General features: G+C 54.8%; 1 protein-coding gene across 1 annotated transcript; it reads right to left on the bottom strand.

Annotated features, from left to right (window-relative positions):
• Nucleotides 1-1,026: 1,026 nt before the first annotated feature.
• LRRN2 (leucine rich repeat neuronal 2) lies at nucleotides 1,027-18,695 on the bottom strand. The gene is made up of 2 exons (XM_041470505.1): nucleotides 18,494-18,695; nucleotides 1,027-3,354 (listed from the first exon to the last, which is right to left on the bottom strand). Exon 2 carries the CDS (start codon nucleotides 3,096-3,098, stop codon nucleotides 1,071-1,073), a length of 2,028 nt encoding a protein of 675 aa, XP_041326439.1. The 5' UTR covers nucleotides 3,099-3,354; nucleotides 18,494-18,695; the 3' UTR covers nucleotides 1,027-1,070.
• Between the last annotated feature and the right edge of the window lie 4,243 nt (nucleotides 18,696-22,938).

Here is a 22,938-nt window from a genome sequence, read left to right as displayed (position 1 = left end):
ATCTCAACATTCCCAGGTTTTTTTCCTGCTTCTTCCCCTCTTCCTTTCTTTTTTTTTTTTTTTTTTTTTTTTTCCCCGGTTTTCCCTTTTTCCCCAAAAATTTTTGGGGTGCTCAGGGACACAATCCCGTGGTTGAGTGTTGGTTGTCCTGATTTCCCAAACCCACAAATCCAAGATTTCCCCATTCCCAAATCCCAGCGGTGCCCCTCGGACCCCTCCAGTTGCATCTCAACATTCCCAGGTTTTTTTCCTGCTTCTTCCCCTCTTCCTTTCTTTTTTTTTTTTTTTTTTTTTTCCCCTGGTTTACCCTTTGTCCACAAAAGTTTTGGGGATCTTGTGGGATCCAGGATCCATCCAGCCCCACAGGGAAGTGTCACCGTCACCATTTCCGTGCTTCTATCCCAAATCCTCCCTTCCTGCTTCCCTCCAGGTGACAGCAGTGACAGAACAAGGGGTGACGCTTGGTTTGATGATCCCAACACTCCAAAAACCCCAAAAAATAACCCCAAACCCCACACGGATCCCAAAGGAAAAAAACCTTTTTGTTTTAGGGTTTTTTTTTAGGTTTTTCTTGTATTTCCAAAGCAGGGACTGTCCAGCGAGGGAGGCGACACTGGGGATGCTTTGTTTGATGATCCCAAGGCTCCAAAAAAACCCAAAAAAGAAACCCTAGGCCCCACACAGATCCCAAAGGAAGAAACCTTTTTTTTTAGGGTTTTTTTGTATTTCCAAAGCAGGGAGTGTCCAGCGAGGGCGGTGACACCTCTGGGGTGTCCCTCGTGCCAGGGGGATGCAGGTTTGGGGTTCCTTTTATGGCTCTTCGCCCACTCGGGGCATTGTCCCTACAGTGTTCTCCGTTCCCTCCCATCTTCCCAGTGGGTTTTTTTTGGGATCCATGGCCAAATCCAGGACCACCAGAGGCTCCTCTCCCATGGATCCTGAGGCTCCTCAAGGTCACGTCCACAAAATCCCTTTTTTTTCCCAGCGTCCGTCTTTTTTTGGTAAAAAACCCTTTCCCCTCTCCCCACCCACCCCAAAACCCCGCTGAACCCCCCAAAATCCATCCTCCCTCAGCACTCCAGGGGTGCTGCCTGCACCTCCACGGCCAGGAGGTGTCCCTGGGGCTGCACAGGATAAACCACGCGCACGGCCCCGGCGCCACGGAGCGATTCCCGCCGGGATCCGGCACGCGCTGCCGCCCCCAGGAGCAGCAGGCACAGCAGCAGCGCCGTCACCAGCGTCCCCTGTCCCCACGGCATCCCTTGGGTGGCCTCTTTAGTCCTGGTGGTCACACAAGCCACCCTGACCGGCGATGCCACCAAGGTGACATGCAGACACGCCCGGTACTCGGTGTCGGGGCGCAGCCGGGTGACGTTGAAGCTGTGGGTGCCCGCCGGGATCCGCGCCGCGCCCAGCCGCCAGCCCAGCGCCGGGCTGGCCCAGGTGAGGTTGGAGGAGACGGCGTTGAGGCACGGCCGCCAGGCCAGCAGGACGTGATGGGGCTGGACGTCCACCACCAGCAGCTCCAGCTCGGCCTGGCCCAGCGGGAAGGAGCGGTTGACCAGCACGCGGACGCCGCGGGTGTCGGCACCCAGCAGGTTGTGAGCCACGCACGTGTAGAGCCCGGCCTCGCGCGCCGCGATCCCGCGGATCTCCAGCGTCCCCTCCGAGTGCACCTTGAACTTCCCGTCGTCCCCGAACGGCAGCAGCTTCACCCCGGCTGGCGTCACCCAGTAAATCTCCGGCTCCGGCTCCGCCAGCGCCCGGCAGTGCAGGGCCACGTTGTCGCCGACCTCGGCCTCCAGGCGCGCCGGGATGCTGCGGGCGGAGATGAGCGGCAGGCACTGCTCCGTCATCTCCCGGAAGGGGACATCGCGGATGTGGCGGCGCTGGAGGTCGGGGGGCTCGGCGCAGAGCGTGGACTGGGGCTCGATGAAGCGCACGCGGGGCCGCGTGCTGTTGACCCAGCGGATGACGCAGTCGCAGCGCAGCGGGTTGCCGTGGATGCTGATCTCCTGCAGGTTGGGCAGCGACTCCACCGTCTGCCGGTGCAAGGCACTTAGGGCGTTGTTGTTGAGCATCAGCGTCTCCAGCTGCGGAAGGTGCTGGAAGGCCTTGGGGTGGATGAAGGACAGCTTGGGGTTGTTGGTGACGTCCAGCTTGGTCAGCTCGGGGAGGTTGATGAGGGCGAACTGGTCGATGGACACCAGCTCGTCCATGTTGTTGAGGCCCAGCTCCTTGAGGTGCAGCATGTTGGTGAAGTCGCTCTGCTTCACCCTCTGCAGCGGGTTCTTGTTCAGATCCAGGAATTTCAGGCCGGGCACCTGCTGCAGAGCCCTCTTGGGGACATCTGCCAGCTTGTTGTCGTAGAAGGACAGGCTCTCCAGGCTCCTCAGCCCTTCCAGGGCGTAATCCGAGATCTCCCGCAGCTGCATCCCGGCCAGCACCAAGCTCCGCAGGTTGCCCAGGGGCCGGAAGTTCATGTCCAGGATGGCGTCCACCTTGTTCCCCCCGACCATGAGGATCTCCAGGCTGGGCAGCATCTGGAACCAGCGGCTGTCCAGCGTCCTCAGCAGGTTGGAGTTGAGGTGGAGCCGCAGGAGGCTGCCCAGGCCGGCGAAGGCGCGGGGGGCGATGCTGCGGAGCCGGTTGTGGTTCAGGTAGAGCTCCTGCAGGTTCCCCAAGCCCGGGAAGCTGCTGTCGGGCAGCTCGGAGAGCTGGTTCTCCTCCAGGTGCAGGCTGAGCAGCTGGGGCATGTTCCTGAGCCCGAAATCCCAGACGTCGGAGAAGCTGTTCTGCGACAGATCCAGCTCCGACAGGTTCCGCAGGTAGCCCAGCTCGCCCTGCTCCAGCCTGGCGATGTTGTTGCTCTGCAGCAGCAGGGTCTGGGTGCCCTCGGGCAGCTCGGGGGGCACCGAGGTGATGAAGAGGTCGTTGCAGTCCACCGTGGCCGCCTCGCGGTAGGCGGAGCGGGGCGTGTACCAGGGCCGGATCTGGCACACGCAGCGCGGGGGACACGCCACCCGCCAGGGCACCGTGGGCATGGCGCTGGCCGCCACCACGCACAGCAGCAGGCAGCTGGGCTGGAGGCCTCTCATTTTGGGCTGGAGAAGGTCACAGGGAGCATCCAGAGCTGGCCACGGGGTGACAGCAGTGATGGTGAGGTGGGGACGGCGCCCGTGGTGGGGGATGCTCCATGCGAGCCCCTGGGAGCGTCGGCCCCGGCCTGGTGCCCCCAAAATGGGAGCTCAAAGTGCTGGGGGCACCTCAGTCAGAGCTGGGCCTCTTCTTCCCCCCCAAAGGAGTCGTTCTCATGCTTGGCTGCATCTTCCGGGCTCCTCCTCGAGGTCATTCCTGGAAAAACAGCAGAGTTGGGTTAGAGGAGGGTTTGGGTTCCTGGAGAACAAGGGGCAGGTTGGGGAGGTAAAAACCTGAGGATGGCACTCCCAGGACTATGCCCGGGACCCCCAGTGCCCTCAAAACTGCCCAGCAAATCCATGAATTCCATTTTATATCCGTGGCATTCACTGTGCCCTCCCATCCCCGAGAATCTGAGTGGAATTATCCCATGGAATCTGCCCAGGACCCCCCAAACAAATCCATGAATTCCACTTTATATCCCTGATTGAACTGTGTCCTCCCATCCCGTGGGATCTGAGTGGAATTATCCCGTGGAATCTTCCCAGGATCCCCGAAACAAATCCATGATTTCCACCTTATATCCATAGCATTTTCTGTGCCCTCTCATCCCAGAAAATCTGGGAGGAATTATCCCATGGAATCTGCCCAGGACCCGCAGCAGCCTCTGGATCTGTGGCTGAGCAGATCCAGAGCTGTGGGAGTTGGGAATAATTATTATCCATGGGAATAATCTTCCTGCAGGCTCGTGGCATTCACTGTGCCCTCCCATCCCCGAGAATCTGAGTGGAATTATCCCATGGAATCTGCCCAGGACCCGCAGCAGCCTCTGGATCTGTGGCTGAGCAGATCCAGAGCTGTGGGAGTTGGGAATAATTATTATCCATGGGAATAATCTTCCTGCAGGCTCTGCTCCCTGCTCCTCATCCTCCCCAGCTCCAGCTTCCCCCATCCAGGAGCTCCAGCCCCTTTTGCAGCCCTCCAGTGGGATATTCCTTAGGGAAAATCATCCCCAAACACCGGGAATTCTCAGGGGGGATCTGGGACAGGTTTGAACCCTCCAGCATCTCCTGCTCCTCTCCCAATCCAGCCTTTGATTCCATGATTTCCTCCAGCTCTCCTGCCCCACGCTGACCCCAGTCCAACCTTTCCTTCCTTTAAAAGCCTCTCACCCAGCAGGGACAAAAAACCAAAAAAAAACAAAACAAAAAACATTAAAAGAGCGGGGAAGGCAAAGTTCTGGTTTTATCCCCGCCGTCCTCTCCCTGGAAAGGGCTCCTGAGCCGAGTTTATTCCACATCGACTCCTCCTGGATCGATCCCGCTCTTTTCCCTCCTTCCCCGCTGCTTTTAAAGCAGCTCCTGCAGAACCAGCATGAAAGGAAAGGATGGATCCATCGATTCCCGCTTCCCTCTGATGGATCCACACCTTTCCTTTTAAGTGCTCCGGCGTTTTCGGGTATATAAAATCTCCAGCTGTTCAAAATCTCGGGAATCTTTTCTCCTTTAAAAAAAAAAAATGGAGGAATTTGGAGGAGTTTTATTTATTTTCTTGGAGGTGTGAAGGAAAGGCTGGAAAAGCTGCCTGGTTCCAACCCTGATTTTCCAGGGAAAACCCCCCCAGCTCTGCTGGTTTTATCCATAATTGGATTTGATCTCGGTTTTTCCCAGCACAGGGCAGGGTTGCAGCATGGATGGCTGGGAGGAATCTTGGATATGGGATAATCCAGGGGTTTGTGTGAGTCACAGGATGGGAACTTGGTGGATTTGGGGAAACTAAAATTAATAAGAAATAAATACAGGGAAAAAGGAAAAATATAAAAAAATATAAATACAGGGGAGAAAGGAGAAATACAGGGGAAAAAAGAGAAATGCAAGGAAAAATGAGAAAATAAAGGGATAAAAGAGAAATAAAGGGACAGAAATGAGAAATAAAAAAGGATAAAGGAGAAATACAGGGGAAAATGAGAAATAAATAAAGGGACTAAGGAGAAATGGAGGGACAAAGAAGAAATAAATAAAGAGACAAAGGAGAAATAAATAGAGGGGCAAAGAAGTGTTAAAAATATGTTAGAAACGGTTGTAAAATAGTTGATAATTGTTAAGCATGTACTGCTCGCTTTCTAACCTATTTTTAACGGAAGAAATAAATAAAGGGACAAAGGAGAAATAAATAAAGGGACAAAGGAGAAATAAATAAAGGGACAAAGGAGAAATAAATAAAGGGACAAAGGAGAAATAAATAAAGGGACAAAGGAGAAATAAATAAAGGGACAAAGGAGAAATAAATAAAGGGACAAAGGGCCCCGAATGTCGCCGGCACCGTGGCAACCGCCCCCCCTCGCCCCTCATCTGTATGCCCGGGCTGAGCCCCGCGGCCGCCGCGGCTCCATGGAAACCCCGAGCTCCCGGAACCCCGGGATGGAGACGGGAGATGGGATTGAGGAGCTGCCACAGGGAGAACTTTGTGGTTTTGGGGCGTTTTCGGAAATTCCGGGGGGTTTTGGAGCTCGGCAGTTGCGGGGTGGGTGTTCCCGAAAAGGATGCTGCCGGGATGGGAGGGTTTTTCTGGGGTGCGAGGCTGTTCCTGGGATGGGAGAGTTTTCCTGGGATGTGAAGCTGTTCCTGGGATGGGAGAGTTTTCCTGGGATGTGAGGCTTTTCCCGGGATGGGAAGGTGTTTCTGGAATATGAGAGTTTTTCTGAAATATGAGGGTTTTCCTGGGATGGGAAGGTTTTCCTGGGATAGGAAAGTTTTCCTGGAATAGGAAAGTTTTCCTGGGATAGGAAAGTTTTCCTGTGATACGAGGCTGTTCCTGGAATATGAGAGTTTTGCTGGAATTATGAGGCTGTTCCTGGGATGGGAAGGTTTTCCTGGGATAGGAAGCTCTTCCTGAAATAAGAGAGTTTTCCTGAAATATGAGTGTTTTCCTTAAAAAAAAAAAATGGAGGAATTTGGAGGAGTTTTATTTATTTTCTTGGAGGTGTGAAGGAAAGGCTGGAAAAGCTGCCTGGTTCCAACCCTGATTTTCCAGGGAAAACCCCCCCAGCTCTGCTGGTTTTATCCATAATTGGATTTGATCTCGGTTTTTCCCAGCACAGGGCAGGGTTGCAGCATGGATGGCTGGGAGGAATCTTGGATATGGGATAATCCAGGGGTTTGTGTGAGTCACAGGATGGGAACTTGGTGGATTTGGGGAAACTAAAATTAATAAGAAATAAATACAGGGAAAAAGGAAAAATATAAAAAAATATAAATACAGGGGAGAAAGGAGAAATACAGGGGAAAAAAGAGAAATGCAAGGAAAAATGAGAAAATAAAGGGATAAAAGAGAAATAAAGGGACAGAAATGAGAAATAAAAAAGGATAAAGGAGAAATACAGGGGAAAATGAGAAATAAATAAAGGGACTAAGGAGAAATGAAGGGACAAAGAAGAAATAAATAAAGAGACAAAGGAGAAATAAATAGAGGGGCAAAGAAGTGTTAAAAATATGTTAGAATCTGTTGTAAAATAGTTGATAATTGTTAAGCATGTACTGCTCGCTTTCTAACCTATTTTTAACGGAAGAAATAAATAAAGGGACAAAGGAGAAATAAATAAAGGGACAAAGGAGAAATAAATAAAGGGACAAAGGAGAAATAAATAAAGGGACAAAGGAGAAATAAATAAAGGGACAAAGGAGAAATAAATAAAGGGACAAAGGAGAAATAAATAAAGGGACAAAGGAGAAATAAATAAAGGGACAAAGGAGAAATAAATAGAGGGACAAAGGGCCCCGAATGTCGCCGGCACCGTGGCAACCGCCCCCCCTCGCCCCTCATCTGTATGCCCGGGCTGAGCCCCGCGGCCGCCGCGGCTCCATGGAAACCCCGAGCTCCCGGAACCCCGGGATGGAGACGGGAGATGGGATTGAGGAGCTGCCACAGGGAGAACTTCGTGGTTTTGGGGCGTTTTCGGAAATTCCGGGGGGTTTTGGAGCTCGGCAGTTGCGGGGTGGGTGTTCCCGAAAAGGATGCTGCCGGGATGGGAGGGTTTTTCTGGGGTGCGGGGCTGTTCTTGGGATGGGAGAGTTTTCCTGGGATGTGAGGCTTTTCCCGGGATGGGAAGGTGTTTCTGGAATATGAGAGTTTTTCTGAAATACGCGGGTTTTCCTGGGATGGGAAGGTTTTCCTGGAATATGAAAGTTTTCCTGGGATAGGAAAGTTTTCCTGGGATGCGAGACTGTTCCTGGAATATGAGAGTTTTGCTGGAATTATGAGGCTGTTCCTGGGATGGGAAGGTTTTCCTGGGATGGGAAGGTTTTCCTGGGATGGGAAGCTCTTCCTGAAATAAGAGAGTTTTCCTGAAATATGAGGGTTTTCCTGGAATTGTAAGGCTGTTCCTGGAATGGGAAGGTGTTCCTGGAATATGAAAGTTTTCCTGGAATGGGAAAGTTTTCCTGGAATTATAAGGCTGTTCCTGGAATGGGAAGGTGTTCCTGGAATATGAAAGTTTTCCTGGGATTCGAGGCTGTTCCTGGAATATGAGAGTTTTGCTGGAATTATGAGGCTGTTCCTGGGATGGGAAGGTTTTCCTGGGATGGGAAGGTTTTCCTGGGATACCCGGCCATTCCCACCCCCCTTTCCAGCAGCTTCACCCCCTAAACCCAACACCACCCCCAAGGGTGACACAGCGTGGGACAGCGATGTCCCCACACATGTCCCCATCGTGTGCCACCCTGTGTCCCTCACAGCAGCCTCCAGCTGCCATTTCGGGATGTTATTCCCTAAAAAAAACCATTTCCACGAGTCAGGGAGCACCTGGCCAAGTCCCTGCCGAGGTCTGAGCCGGGATTTTTGCTCGGGAAAAGCGGCTTTGGAAGCGTTTGCTTGGAGCTTTTCCCAGCAGAAGGAGGGGCCGTTTAGATGGGATTTTGGGAAGAAATCCTTCCCTGCGGGGGTGGCAAGGTCCTGGCACAGCTTTCCCACCCCTGGAAGAGTCCAAGGCCAGGCTGGGCAGGGTTTGGAGCCACCAGGATGAGCAGAATCCGCTCCAAACTCCCTTTTCCAGCGATTTCTCTCCTCATTTAATCCTTGTTTTGTGCACAGGGATGAGATTTTTATTTTTATTTTTTTTCCCCATCCTCCTGCATCTCCGCGGGCAGGGAGGGCGATAACGTGATCCCTGTTATTCCTGCTTGTCTGGGAGGCAGCCGGGAGATAAAAACGCAGCCGGGAGCAGCGGAGAGCTCGGCTCTGGCTGGGGAGCCCGGGGGCAGCAGCCGCCTCTTATCTCTTATCTCGGTGCTTCTGTGCCTCTCTCCGGCTGGATTTTAATGAGGAGGGCTGGGAAATCAGCCTGGTGTGCTCATCCGGCCGCTTCCAGGCCCTGGGATTGTTGTTTCAGCTCTGGAATTGTTGTTTTGCCTCTGGTATTGTTTTCTCAGCTCTGGAATTGTCATCTCAGCTCTGGAATTGTCGTCTCAGCTCTGGAATTGTTATCTCAGCTCTGGAATTGTTTTGGTTGTGGTTTTCCCCCTCTGAATGCTCCCACAGGTTTCTGTGGCTTCCCCATTCCAGGCTCAGCCTCCAGCCTGGAAAAAGGAGCAGAGTTTGGGCCTCTCTGCCACAAGCTGCACATTCCAGAGGGGTTTGGATGCCACAGTCATTCCCTAGGGATCGCACATCCCATCCCAAGGGAGCTTTGGAGGCTGAGGAGGTGCTCAGGTCCCTTGGCTGGGTCCCTTCTCCAAAATTCAGCTTTTGGAGTTTGGCTTTTCCAAAGGTTCATTCCTGTCGGGATAAATCCCCAGGGATTTTCCCAACATTTCTCCCTCCTTGGCTTGGGAAAATCAGGAGAGGGGTGGGCACTGCTGGGAACAGCGACAGATCCTGGGTGACTTCCAGCTCCTCCTGGGACATCCCAGACCATGGCCAGGATCAGGAGTGAAATCCAGGAGAGAAATCCAGGAGTGAAATCCATGAGGATCATTCCTCCCTGCCCCGCAGGAGCTGCCTCTGGGGCGGCACAAAAGCCCCGGAGGTGACAGCTTTGTCCCCTGCGTGTGGCACCTTCCGGGATGTGGGAAGCCTCAAATCCATGATTTTCAAACAGAAAACTTCAAATCCATTATTTTCAACCAAAAAGATTTTCCTGATTTTCACTCAGGAAGCCTCAAATCCATGATTTTCAACAAGGAGGACTCAATTATACAATTTTCAGACGAGAAGCCTCAAATCCACGATTTTCAGCCCAGAAAGCTTCAAATCCATGATTTTCAACCAAAAAGATTTTCCTGATTTTCAGCCAAGAAGCCTCAAATCTACGATTTTCAACCAGGAGGCCTCAATTCCACAATTTTCAGACGAGAAGCCTCAAATCCACGATTTTCAGCCTGGAAACCTCAAATCCATGATTTTCAGCCCAGAAGCCCTGGGGCCGTCTCATTTTATCCCTGAACCTCAGGCCGTGAGGTTAACCTGGAGCATTTGGAATTGCTCCAATTCCATGAGGGAAAAAGCTGGCTGAGCTCTGCCCCTGGAGAAATCCGGGACCCGGGGGGATGGAATTTCAGCTGGATTGTTCTTCCCTCTGGAAAATCCAGGGTTTTTATCCCCCTGAGCCACACTGGGCTGCAGCTCTCTGCATTTTTGGGAGCAGCTCCAGCGCCTGGCAGCGGCTCCGGGCTGCAGCAGGAGCTGAACTCCGGCTGTGCCTGCGGATCGCCGTTCCCAAATCCCACATTTCCATCGGCAAATGAGAACATTGCAGGCAGGAAGGGGGTGGGGAGGAGGAAAAAGCTGATTTTTGGGTATTTATCTCCCTGCCACCTCTTTTTTTTTTGGTGATTTGCAGAGCCTTGGCTCGTTTTCCTCCCACACAGGGCTGGTTCCATGGAAATTCCCAATCCAACCCCTTCCCATCCGGGCAGGAGAGGTCACAGGAGCATTCCCAGAATATCCCAAATATTCCCCTCCTGCCCCAGGCCCTTCCCGGCTGTTCCTGCCTCATTTTCCCTGAGCCATCCCCAGGATCTCCTTCCTGAGGGATAATTTAGAGCCCTTCATCCCCTCAAAGCTGTCGCTGAGGGTTCCAGGGAAAGCTTCCAAATGGAATTTGCTTCCGGATTTTGGGAAGTTCTGTGATCAGCGCTGCTCCAGTCCCTGCACTGGGAACTGTGGGGAGCTGGGAGCCCCCAGCATTCCCACAGGGAGATCCAGGATTCCCTGAGGATCCTAGAGAGAGCCAGGATTCCCTGAGCAAACCAGGAAAAGTTCAGGATTCCCTGAGGATCCCAGAAAAATCCAGGGTTCCCTGAGCATCCCAGAGAGATTCAGGATTCCCTGAGCAAACCAGGAAAAGTTCAGGATTCCCAGAGCATCCCAGAGAGATCCAGGATTCCCTGAGGATCCCAGGAAATGTTCAGGATTCCCTGAGGAACCCAGAGAGATCCAGGATTCCCTGAGGATCCCAGGAAATGTTCAGTATTCCCTGGACATCCCGGAGAGGTTTGGTGACAGAGGGCGGGCGGCCGCGCTGACAGGCTGTGACACGCACGGACACAACCCTTAAATTAAACCTTTATCAGATCTGGGATCTGGAACACGCCAGGAATTCACGGAGAAATTCCCGGGAAAAGGGCCGGGGATGCCAGAGGGGCCGAGGGAGCAGCAATGGAATCACTCAGCCTTCATTAGGGAAAATTAAAACGGGATGAGATGACAATTGCAATTTGTGAGTGTTAATTGTTCTGATGGCTCCGCAGATTGGGAGAGTTAATTGTGCTGGCTCCCAGGTGGGGCCTGGATCGGGCATGGATCGGGAATGGATTGGAAATGGATTGGGAAGGGATCGGAAATGGATCAGGAATGAATTGGAAATGGATCAGGAATGGATTGGGAATGGGTTGAGTATGGATCGGGAATGGATCAGGAAATGGATCAGATGTGGATTGGAAATGGATTGAGAATGGATCAGACAATGGATCCCACCTGCTGAGAAACACTAGGATCCCCATCCCATGGATCCCATCCCATGGATCTCATCCCATCCCATCCCATCCCATCCCATGGATCCCATCCCATCCCATCCCATCCTCCCAGGTGGGGCCTGGATCGGGCATGGATCGGGAATGGATTGGAAATGGATCAGGAATGGATTGGAAATGGATCAGGAATGGATTGGAAATGGATCAGGAATGGATTGGAAATGGATCAGGAATGGATTGGGAATGGGTTGAGTATGGATCGGGAATGGATCAGGAAATGGATCAGATGTGGATTGGAAATGGATTGAGAATGGATCAGACAATGGATCCCACCTGCTGAGAAACACTAGGATCCCCATCCCATGGATCCCATCCCATGGATCTCATCCCATCCCATCCCATCCCATCCCATGGATCCCATCCCATCCCATCCCATCCCATCCCCTAAAGGAGCTGAGGGATTTTCCTGGGATCAGGCTGTGTTTTTCCATCCCATGGGTGCAGGGGGAAGGCTCAGGATCCACATCCCGCTGGAAAATCCCTCTCTGGGAGCCGAGGGAAGGGCTCAGCCCCCCAGAATTCCATAAAACCAGCGCTGCTCCATGCAGGGCACATCAGGGACACTGCTGTGTCATTCCCTGTGACCTTCCCAGCGGATCAGGAATGATCGATAATTAATTCCTCATTAACGCCGCCTCGTTTGCAGAGCAGCTCCCCCCAAACCTCCCCCCTTTCCCTTCCGCCTCCAAGGGCAGCGGGATGGGGACAGGAATGTCCGGGAATGTCAAAGGATTTCAGCTCCTGGGAATGCCAAAGGATTTGAGCTCCCAAATCCCCATGGTTTTCCATGAATTGTGGGATCCAAAGGACACAGAGGATGGGGAGTGCATCCCAAGCAATCTTCCAGCTGGAATGCTCCCAGCATTCCAGGATCCTGGATTGGTTGGAAAACCTCCCAGCCCCCAGATCCAGAGGCTGGGAATGGCTGGGAGCGTGGCCCTTTGGAGTATTTTGGGAAGCAATATTCCTGCAGCGCGGCGTTGGGGTGGGATTCCCTCCGGAGAGATAAATCCAGGCTCCTTCAGCTTCCCCCAGGCAGGGAGGGAGGGCTGGGAGCGGAAATCCAGATTATTGAAAATGAAAAAAAACAGGGAATGATTCCCTGGGTGTGATTAAAACTGAATCTGTGGTGGGAGCGCTCCTGTTGTTTCTCCAGAGGTTCCTGTGGTTGGAAAAATATTCCTGTGGTTGGGAAAAATATTCCTGTGGTTGGGAAAAATATTCCTGTGCCTCAGTGTTGCTGCTGCAGGTGGGAATGCTGCTCAGGGAAGAGGCTGGAAAGGGCTGGAGAAGAGGGAATCTCACTGGAGAACCAGGAATCTGGCTGGAAAACCGGCAATCTCCCTGGAGAACTGGGAATTCTGCTGCAGAACTGGGAATTTTGCTGAAGAACCAAGAATCTCCCTGGAAAACTGGGAATTCTGCTGGAGAACGGGGAATTCTGCTGAAGAACTGGGAATCTCCCTGGAGAACTGGGAATTCTGCTGAAGAACTGGAAATTTCATTCAGGTGTGGATGCTCCGCTGGGCCCTTCCCTCTTCCAGTTTTTTGTCTCTCCATCCATGGATGAATCTGTTCCTCCCAGAGGAAATGGAGGCAGGGATGGGGCAGCGATTCCAGGGAATTGCAGAGTCAGGAATGGACCCTGGGATGGGCTCACAAAGAGCAGGGAGACCCCCAGGGCTGCTCCCAGGGAATTCCAGCTCAGGGTGACACCTGTGGGAGCGCCGTGGGATCAGAGCCATTCCCAATCCCAGGGAAGCCTCTCCCTGCTTTTCTCCTGGAACATTCCGGCCTCCTTGGATGCCACAAAGGCCTGGAGTGACCAAACCCTTGGAATCACATCCCAGCCGTGTCTGCAGGATCTGGGATCCTCCTGGGGATCCCTGGATCCTGCAGCCGCTGCTCCAGGGCTGGGATCCCTCTGGAATTCCAGAATGACTCTGGAATTCCACAAGGACTCTGGAATTCCACAAGGACACGAGGTCCTGATGCCAGGGGACAGCCCGAGGTGTCCCAGCTCCCAGTTCCTGACAAATTCCAAGTCTGGAATCGGTGGTCGCTGGTCAGGGCGGAAAGGAGGGAAGCTCCAGCAGTTAAAAAAACCGGGAAAAGATCAAATCCAAGCTTTTCAAGCAGATCCAGCCCCGCCAAGGAAGGGGAACAACCTCCAGCATCCCAAAAAAAGCCGTGGATCGGCGCGGATGCCACGGAGTCATTAGGAATCCTAAGGAAAACCTACGGTTGCCATGGCAACTGCCAGGCACGGCTCCGGGGCTGCCTCACCCCCTCCCCGGGCACGGAGCGGATCCGTGGGATGGAGGCAAATCCCTCTGGAAGCGCCGGGAAAGGCTCGGGGAGCTGGGGAGGGGACGGAGCAGCGCTGTTTTTATGGAATTTTGGGGGCTGAGCCTCCCAGGGAGGGATTTTCCAGCGGGATGTGGATCCTGCTCATCCCCCCTGCGCCCACCGGGTGGAAAAACCCTCCCTGGTTCCCGGTAAATTCCATTTCCAGCTTATCTGGAATAAAATCATCCCACTGAGCGCTGGCAGAGGGGGGAAAAGGGAATTAATCCATGGAGGAAAAACTGGGATGAGCCAGGGTGAGCTCAAACACTGCTGGGTCTGGAACTGCAGCTGGAATGGCTCCGGAGCAGGAAGGAAAAGCTTTGGAGAGGCAAGGAACATCCCAGCTGCTCATCCCCCTCATTCCCGTGGAAAAACCCCTCAGAATCCAGGGATGCCACAACAGGAAATGGGAAAACCTGGAAAATGCAGCAGGAAAAGCTGATCCCTGTCCCCACAGACCTCGAGGGCTCCTGATGGAACCAAATCCATCTCCCAAATCCATTTTCCAATCTACTTCCCAAATCCACTTCCCAAATCCGTTTTCCCAAATTCATTTCCCAAAGCCATCTCCCAATCTGTTTCCTAACTGAGCAGGAGAAATTCCTGCTCTCCCATCTTTTCAGCATCTTGGAAATTCCAGGAAAACTGGGAAAATCCATGGCCAAGCCAGGACAACCCTGCCCAAGAGGATTTTACTGGGAAAAAGGGAGCCAAGGAATTATTAAAGAGCCATAAAAACAGCTGGAAAATGTCCCTGAAATCCCTTTTTTAAACAAGAATTCCATGGAAAGGGAATTCCAGTGTGGGATTTCAGCGTGGATGGAAATTCAGGGAATTCCGGAATTCTGAAGGACTGACCCTGATCCTGCCCCTGGTTCTTCCAAAGGGATGAATGCTGCCAAACTCTGGGAATTCTGGAATGCTGGAGCTTCCCAGAGCCAGGAGCTCGTGGGAGTTGGGAAAAATGATTCAGAAATGGGACAGTCAGAATTTTCCATGGGAATCCAAACATTCCTGGGAAAAACACGTCTCCGCAGCAATTTGCAAATCGGGATCAAAGCCGCCGCCCCATTTCCTTTTTCCTTTTGGGATTTCAAGGCGAGGGAGAGGCTTTGATGAGGCGTCAAACGCCGCTTGGAGCAGCCAAAATATTCCTTGGAATTTAAGGATCATCCTGGAAAGGGCGACAACCACACGATGGAAAAGCTTTGGAAAAGCTTCTCCTGGCACAGACCGAATTGGTGTTTTTTTAATGGATCATAAATAGGAAAAATCCCTTTTTTCCCCCCCTTTTTCCAGGTAGAATTTGTATTTTTAATGTTTTTTCCCCCCTCTTTATTCCCAAAGGTCCTGATGGGAATCAGGAAAGCAAAGCTGCTTCTTTTCCTTCCTAAAAAAGATCTGTAGCTGGCTGCTCTGATCCTTTGGGAAAAGATGGTTAAGATGCAAAACCCCTTTTCCTGCTGATTCCAAATTCCTCATTTAAAATTCCTTGTTAAATCCTCTCTCTTCCCAAAAAAAACCATTTTTTTTTTTTTTTCCCAGCCTGGATTCTCCTCATTTTTACCACCGGGAAGGACAAAGCTCCAACCCTCAAATTTCACCTGGGATTGATTCTTTTTTGTTAGGATCATTCTAAATTCCATTAAAATGGGATTTTTAACAGAGATTGGGAGACTCTGGAGCTTGGAGAGGGTTGGGAAGCTCCAGGATCATTCCTGCAGGGAAAACTTGCCTTAATTCCAAGCAGAGCTGGTGAGGAATTGATCCCGGATAATTTATCCCAAAGAATTTATCCCGGATAATTTATGGATCCAGTCTGGGTGAGAAGAGCCCCAGACTTCAGTCCCAATTAAGGCCTTTGTGAATTGTCTGGGAACGGATCCCAATTTTTCCCATATTTATTTGTTACCCGGGACCGCGCTCCAAACGGAGCCGCCGCACAATTCCTGCTTTTCCCGAGTGTTTGCAAACAGCTCCCACTGCCAGCATTTGGAGGGGGTTTTCCAGCCCCTATCCCACCTTGGAATCTGTGGGAATTTTCATGGAAATGATCCCCAAGATCTCCTGGCTGGATGGAGAGGGGACAACAAAGGCTCCCGAGGCGATTTTCCCAAAAATTCCTAAAACTCAGCCGCTGGATCCACCTTTTCCAAAGCCTTCCATAAATAAATGGGTGGCCTGGAATGCTGCTGGGAATTCCAGAGGCTGCCTGAGTCCTGGATAAGTGGATGCTGGAAGTAGCCAGGTTTATCCAGGTTTATCCCTCTACTCAGGAGCAGCGATCCCAATCCCAAAATTCCAACTCCAAAATCCCAGTGCAGGGTTTTATCCACAGGGAACGCCCCCAAATTTCAGGAGTTTTGAACTCATCCCATTTTCCTGCTTATCCCTGGTGGGAAGCAGTGTCTGGGATCGGGATTCTCCTTCCCGAGCTGGGCTGGGAATTATTCCCTTGGGAATGATCCCATAAAACCAAAGTCAGGAGGAGGGAGAGATCCCAGCCCTCATTCCAGGGGCTGGAACCTTGGGATTGGGAACAGACAGTGGGAACAGCTCCTTCATGTCCTGGAAAAGGGATTTGGGAGCAAAAGGGGGGATGGTGAGGAATTTTTTGTGTCCTTTTGGGACATCAGGAATGTTATCCCATGGAATCTTCCAGGGAAGCGAAGAGGCGTTAATGACCAGGGTGATCCAGGGGAAAATCAGGGAATTAAGGGGCAAAGCCTTGTGTTTGGGATTCACCTGCACAGGTGGAATTCCCAACCTCCCCCGCGCCAGCTCTGGACATTCCCAGCATCCCTCCAAATCCCTGTCCTAGCCAGGAAATCCAGGATACGTCCCGAAAGGGCAAGGAAGTGTTTTTCCAGCTGAAAGCAGGAGCAGGGATGATCCCTGGCCTTCAGGAGAAGGAGCCGTGGATGGGCAGGGTGGCAGGAGCGCTGCTCCACCTCTGGAATTCCATGGGAATCTGAAGGAATTCCATGAGAATCCGAGGGAATTCCATGGGAATCCGAGCTTTGATGGGAATGGGAACAGCCCCTCTGAAGCCCCGAGGGGACAATTCCAGCTCAACACCCGCGGTTTTGGGAAAAGCCAATTCCTGCAGCCCCGCTGAGGCTGGATGGTGTTGGATGGGGATCCTGCAGAATTCCTGGCCCTTTTCCCTGTGCCAAAGGGATCCTAGGGCTCTGCTGGGGATCTGGGCATGGCTCAGCTGCTGGTTTTCCTCCGTGAGAAGAGAGATTCCAGCCGAAGAAAAGGGTTGGGAATGGGAAGAGAGGTTCCAGCCGAAGAAAAGGGTTGGGAATGGGAAGAGAGGTTCCAGCCGAAGAAAAGGGTTTGGAACGGCCGAGGAGCAGAGGCCGAGCCCGGCTCTCAGATCCCGATCCTGCTCTGCCACTTCCAGCGGTGCCAGCAGGTGACAAAGCCGCTCCCACTGCCCGCAGAGGGGACACAGAGAGCCGGGAATGGCAGGAAAAGCCTCAGCAGGGCGGGATCGGGATCCTCGGGCACAGGGAGCCGGGACTGGAGCCGGGACATGCTGCCCCATGTCCCTGGAGTGACCTGAGGGACATTCCAGGACAATGCCCAGGACAGGGAATCTTGTCCTGAGCCACCTCCCGCCTCCGCAGGCTCGGGATGAGGGAGGCAGGGACGAGCCATTCCCATCCCAGCTTTTCCAGGGGCTCTGCCCGCTCCCAGGCTGCTCCGGGGAACGCTGGGCTGGCTCCTGGCTCGGCACAGGGGACAGGAGGGGACACACAGGGCACACGGAGGGGACAGAGGTGACACCCGCGCGTGGCTCCGGAGCCGCCAGCCTTGGCACATCCCGGCTGGAGGAAGCGGATCCCGATGGCAGCGCCCACCTGCAGCTCCAGCCACAGCATCCCCGGGAGCGCCGCTCCCAGGGCTCCTCCCGGGCCCGGGCTCTCGCCGGGAGCAGCCCTGCGTGCCCAGCGCTCCTCCCGCTCCTCCTGGGCGCCTCCAATCCCTTTTTCCAGGCTCTGGGAGAAGCCAGCGCCGGGCTGAGCGCCGGGAGAGGCGAGGGCAGCGCTGGCTCAGCCGCACACGGAGCGCGGGGTCCCTGCCGGCCCCGAGCCCTTTCCCGGAGCGGCTCCCGGGATCACCGCGGGCATTCCCGGCTGGCTGGGCACGGCCCCGGGCAGGGCTGGGCGCTGGCACAGGGAGCCGGGCACTGCGGGCGGGTGCAGCCGCGGCGGGGAGGGGCAGGGCTGGGCAGCGGGGGGAGGTAAACACGGCACAGGCACAGAAAAGCAGGAAAATGACATTAAAATGACACCGAAATGGCACCACGGCTCTTCCCGACGTGTCCTTTGCCATCACCTTTGCTGTGCCCCCTCCTCGGCTGGCTGTCCCCTCCCTGGGGTGGCCGAGCAGGTGAAGGAGGGCTGGCCAGGAGCCCCAAGGACCGCTCTGTTCCTCTATTTCACACCCAATGTCCCTCCCCTCACATTTTCCGCGTCGCTCGGGCACAGAGGGGTTAATGCCCGGGAAGCGCTGCTCCCGCCTGGATCGCATCCTGCCAGCATCCCTGGATTCCAGCCCCGCCGGCGGCTCCGTGACCAGCGCATCACCCCCGGCCCCGCCGCCGCCACCCCCCATTCCCGGCCGTGCTGAGCCAGGATCCGCTGGATCCCGGAGGAGTTTCCAGGAGCGGGAATGCAGCTCCCCGCTGTACCTGGGATCCATCCCCGCCTGCCTCCCGTCCCTTTATCCCCTCCCGGAGCGCCGCTCTCCGTCCATTCCCTGATTTTTTTTTTTCCCCCACCCCGTTTATTTCCAAACGCGTTTCTCCTCAAATCCGGCATCGAGCAGGGAAAGCAAAGCTCTGGAACGGGAAAAAAACAACCCCGAGCGAGCGGCCGAGGCGTCGGCTCGGTGCTGCAGAGCCTCGGAACCCCCCCAAAGTCACCCCCGGCCCAAAACCCGAACCACGGCGGTGGTCCCCAACTCACCCTCCGAGTCTGTCCCCGTCCCCCGGCGCCGCTGTCATCGCCTGCCACCCCACGCCACAGCTGCCCGCACATCTGGCTCGGCTGGCAGACAAAAGGCGGGCTGGCTCCGGAGCTGTCACCGCTGGCGGGGCCCGTCCTTGTCGCTTAGGACGGGGACAGGGCCAGCAGGACCCTCCGGCCACGCTGACCCTCAGGGCTGGAGGCGGAGGGGAGGGAGAGCCCTTCACCCTTCGCTCGCCCGGCGCCTTCGCAGCCGCACAGTCCCCGCTCCCCCTCCTCCTCCTCCTCCTCCTCCTCCTCCTCCCTCTCCTCCCTTCTCCCCTCCCTCCCCAATCCTCCTCCTCCTCACTCCAGCCTTGTCGCCACGACGTGCCACCCACCCGAGGCAGCTCCTGCTTTAACCCCTGCGGCTCTGGCAGCCCCCGCGGCCTCTCCCGGGGGATGATCCCGAGGGATGAAGGCGCTCCCGGGGATGCTGAGCCGGTCCTCGGGATCCGCAGTGCTCCCGCTGCGCCACCGCCGTCCCCTCCCAGCAGCCGGGGGTCGCCCAGCCCGGGTGTGGGTGGGAGGGGAGCACTCGGTGGATTTGGGATTTGTGTCCCAAATCTCCTTCTGCCCACGGGGGTTTCTCGGCATTCCCAAAGATGCGGCCGCGTGCGGCCGCGGCAGCGCCGTGTCCCTCCCCGAGGGGACAGCGCGGCCACCCCGCGGGGCTCCCCGGCTCGGTCCCCAAGCAGGACGCGCTGCCAGGGGCTCGTTTTCCCCAAAAAGGGATGTTCAGGGACTCTTAACCTTGGGGGGAAAAAACTGGGAAAACCCCGCCTTTTGCTCTGGAGAGAGCTGGGGTCGCAGCTGCGTCACCCAGAGGGGGATGGAGACCCCCACGCACGGTGACATCCGGCGTGACACGGGGACAAGGACCTGCCAACGGCAGCTGTGGGGCTGGGACACGGGCAGGATTTGGGGTGGGGGCAGCAGAGCACCCCCAGATTATTTTTTTGCATCCCAGAAAATCCTTTCCGAGCCCCGGGGAGTGACAGAGGGCCCCGGGAAGGGGGGCGGTGACAGCGGTCATCGAGTCCCCATTTCACGCTCGGCTTGGCGAGAGGAGCAGGGGCTTGGCTCCTTCCCAGAGCCACCGCCCGGGGCTGGAGCGGGGCTGGGACCGGAGCGGGGCTGGAGCGGGTCTGGAATTCGGGGCTGGGGCTGGAGAGGAGCCGGAGAGGGGCTGGAATTCGGAGCTGGATCGGGACCAACACGGGGCTGGAGCGGGGCTGGGGGCTGGATCAGGGTTGGAACTCGAGGCTGGAGCAGGGCCAGAGCGTGGCTAGGGGCTGGATCAGGTTTGGAGCTCGGGGCTGGAGCTCGGGCTGGAATTGGGTCTGGATCGGGACCAGCATGGATCTGGAATTGGGTCTGGATCGGGACTGGAGCGGGACTGGGGGCTGGATCAGGGTTGGAGCTCGGGGCTGGAGCGGGGCTGGAGCGGGGCCGCGCACACGCCGAGGAGAGCTCGCAGAGAGCTCGGAGTGACCTGATTTAATTGGCAGCACTTCAATGGCATCGAGTCCTGCCCGCCCCCCTCGGCAGAGCCCTTCTGCAGGCACCGAGCGGGAGCTGGGCTCGGGTTTAGCGTCACTGCCGGGCTTTGCAGCGCGTCCCCGGGGTCGGGGGGCTCAGCTGCACCGGCCCCTCCAGGATTCTCCAACAGCGAAAGGAAAAATCGGAGCTGGGTCATACGAGGAAATTCCCATTTATTTTTCCCAAATCCAGTTAGCATCCTGTGGAAACTGCTGAGGAGCTCCCGGTGGGCTGGGAAAACACTTCCAGAGGGATTTGGTGGGCTGGGAAAGCCCTTCCAGGTGGATTTGATGGGCTGGGAAAGCCCTTCAAGGTGGATTTTGTGCCCGTGCTCGCTGCCAGGGCTGGGGGTACCTGGAGCAGGGGCTGGTTTGAACCCCTTGTGTTGTGGGGCTGGCAGGGAAATGCCCCTTGAAATCCCGAATCCCTGTGCAAGGCCCTGTGGAACTCCTGGAAAAGCCCTTCCAGGTGGATTTTTTGTTGCTCCAGACATTCCCGGGGGATGGAGCAGCCGCTCCCAGGTGTCCCGGAGCCGTGTCCGTGCCCCATCCGGCCTCGCCCGGCTCCTGCCGCGCTGCTGCAGAGGCTGAGTAATTCCTGAGGCTCCCGAGATGCTCCTCAGGCTGCCGAGCACATCCCGATCCAGGTTTTAATTGCGTGGGATTGCAGCCGAGATGGCTCTGATTTATCTGCCCTGCTGTGCCAGCACTTCTCCCCGGCCGGCTCCGGGATCCGCCTGGAGAATATTCCCTGGGAAAGGGTTAAAAATGTTCCTTGGAATCAGGAAAAAAACCCCAAAGTCTTGGAGTCTGGAGTGGGTTTTTCCCTCTCACACTTGTGGGGTTGTGACATTCCCGCTCTTTTATCCCTTAGGACACGAGGTGAGCTCCTCGGGGAGCTGCCCTGAGGAATTTTCCTGGAGAACCATGGGATTTAGGGGGTTAAGCCAGGCTCAGCCAAGCTCAGCTCTACCAGACCCGGATGAACAAAGAGCTCCAGCACCTTTTATTCCCTTCTGGATCAGGAAAACCCCATGGATGGAGGAATCCTGCAGGCATCCCAAATCCCTTTTTTAACTCTGCTCCCCCATCCCAAATTTAATTCCCATAAATTTGGGGTGAGCCAAGGTCACTGCTGTGGCAGGGGTGGGAATGGGATCCCATCCCCTTTCCCAAGCTGGAGGTGAATTCCCAAATCCAGAGCCCTGAATTCAGGGCTGTCCCTCTCCCTTCCCACATTCCAAGAATTCCCTACCTTTTCACCCCTTCCCAAATCCCATTTTAAAGCCCAATCCCAAATTCCCACCTCCTGCTTGCTCCCACAGAGACATCCTGGAATCCTCTGGAATTTCCATGATCCAGGGATGGGAAACGTTCCCCTGCTCCCTTTTCCCCCTGCATCTTGGGGCTGCTTTATGGCTGCCATAAAAGCTGCTCATAAATCAGGGCTGCTCCTATAAAAACCAGGAATAACTGGAATTAGGGCCCAAACGGGACCGGCTCCCTCTGCCAGCGCTGGGAATGTGCCGGGATTTTTCCTTTCCTCATTCCCAGACATCTTCATGCGCCCTTGGGAAGCAATTCCAGGGTGAACACACCTGGAGGAGTCTCCCATTTATGTTTTTTTTTATGGAGAACATGGGAATTTTTTTAATGGATAACATGATGGGGGTTTTTACGGGTAATATGGGAATTTCTATGGATAACAGGGGATTTTTTTAATGGATAACATGGAGGGTTTTATGGATTGCATGGGGTTTTTTTATGGATAACATGGGAGTTTTTTATGGATTACATGGGTTTTTTAATGGATAACATGGGGGTTTTTATGGACAACACGGGTTTTTTTAATGGATAACATGGAGGGGGTTTATGGATAATGTGGGAATTTCTATGGATAACATGGGGGAATTTTTATGGATAACATGGGATTTTTTTATGGATAACATGGAGGTTTTTTATGGATAATGAGGGTTTTTTATGGATAACATGGGGGGTTTTCTATGGATAATGTGGGGGATTTTTCAATGGATAATGTGGAGTGTCACTGTCACAGGGGCCATGGGATGTCACCATCATGGGGGTGTCACCATTACAGAGGACAGTGGGGTGTCACTGTCACCATTATGGGGGTGTCACTGTCACAGGGGACAGTGGGGTGTCACTGTCACCATCACAGGGGTGTCAGTGGCACAGGGGACAGTGGGGTGTCATTGTCACCATCATGGGGGTGTCACCATCACAGGGGACAGTGGGGTGTCACTGTCACCATCACAGGGGTGTCACCATCACCATCACAGGGGTGTCAGTGGCACAGGGGACAGCAGGGTGTCACTGTCACCATCACAGAGGACAGTGGGGTGTCAGTGTCACCATCACGGGGGTGTCACCGGCCCCGTGACCCCCTCACCCCAGCCGTGTTTCCCTCCCTTCCCCCGGAGCTCTGCTCGGGGACATTTTTCCCACTGGGGACATTCCGGGTGGGCGGCAGAGCCCGCGCTGGCGGTGCCACCGTTCCCATGGCAACGGGAGCCACCTCGCCCCTCCCTCCGAGCTGTGGGGACACACCTGAGTGTCACAAACCGGGGTGGGGGCGTGCGGTGGGATTTGGGAAGGAATTCCAGCCTGGGAGGGCGGGCAGGGGCTGGGATGGAATTCCCAGAGGATCCGGGGCTGCTCCATCCCTGGGAGTGTCCAAGACCAGCCTGAGAAAACCTGGGATGGTGGAAATGTTCCTGCCCATGGAATGGGATCATTGCAAATCCTAAAACTGGAATTTTAGGTGGTTGATCCCAACCCATTCCGTGAATCCCTGACTCTTCACACCCTCGGAGTTTCCTCCCTCTCCTTTTCCCAGCCCTTCCC

The sequence above is a fragment of the Pyrgilauda ruficollis genome, unplaced genomic scaffold (assembly GCF_017590135.1).
Source record: "Pyrgilauda ruficollis isolate IOZ18807 unplaced genomic scaffold, ASM1759013v1 scaffold247, whole genome shotgun sequence".
In the NCBI taxonomy this organism is placed as follows: domain Eukaryota; kingdom Metazoa; phylum Chordata; class Aves; order Passeriformes; family Passeridae; genus Pyrgilauda; species Pyrgilauda ruficollis.
Note: the sequence above shows the minus strand (reverse complement) of the source record. Positions and strands in the feature narration are given on the sequence as shown.

Bases quoted from the DNA above. Each gene is read 5' to 3' on its own strand.
- LRRN2 (XM_041470505.1), bottom strand. From the start codon at position 3,098: ATGAGAGGCCTCCAGCCCAGCTGCCTGCTGCTGTGCGTGGTGGCGGCC.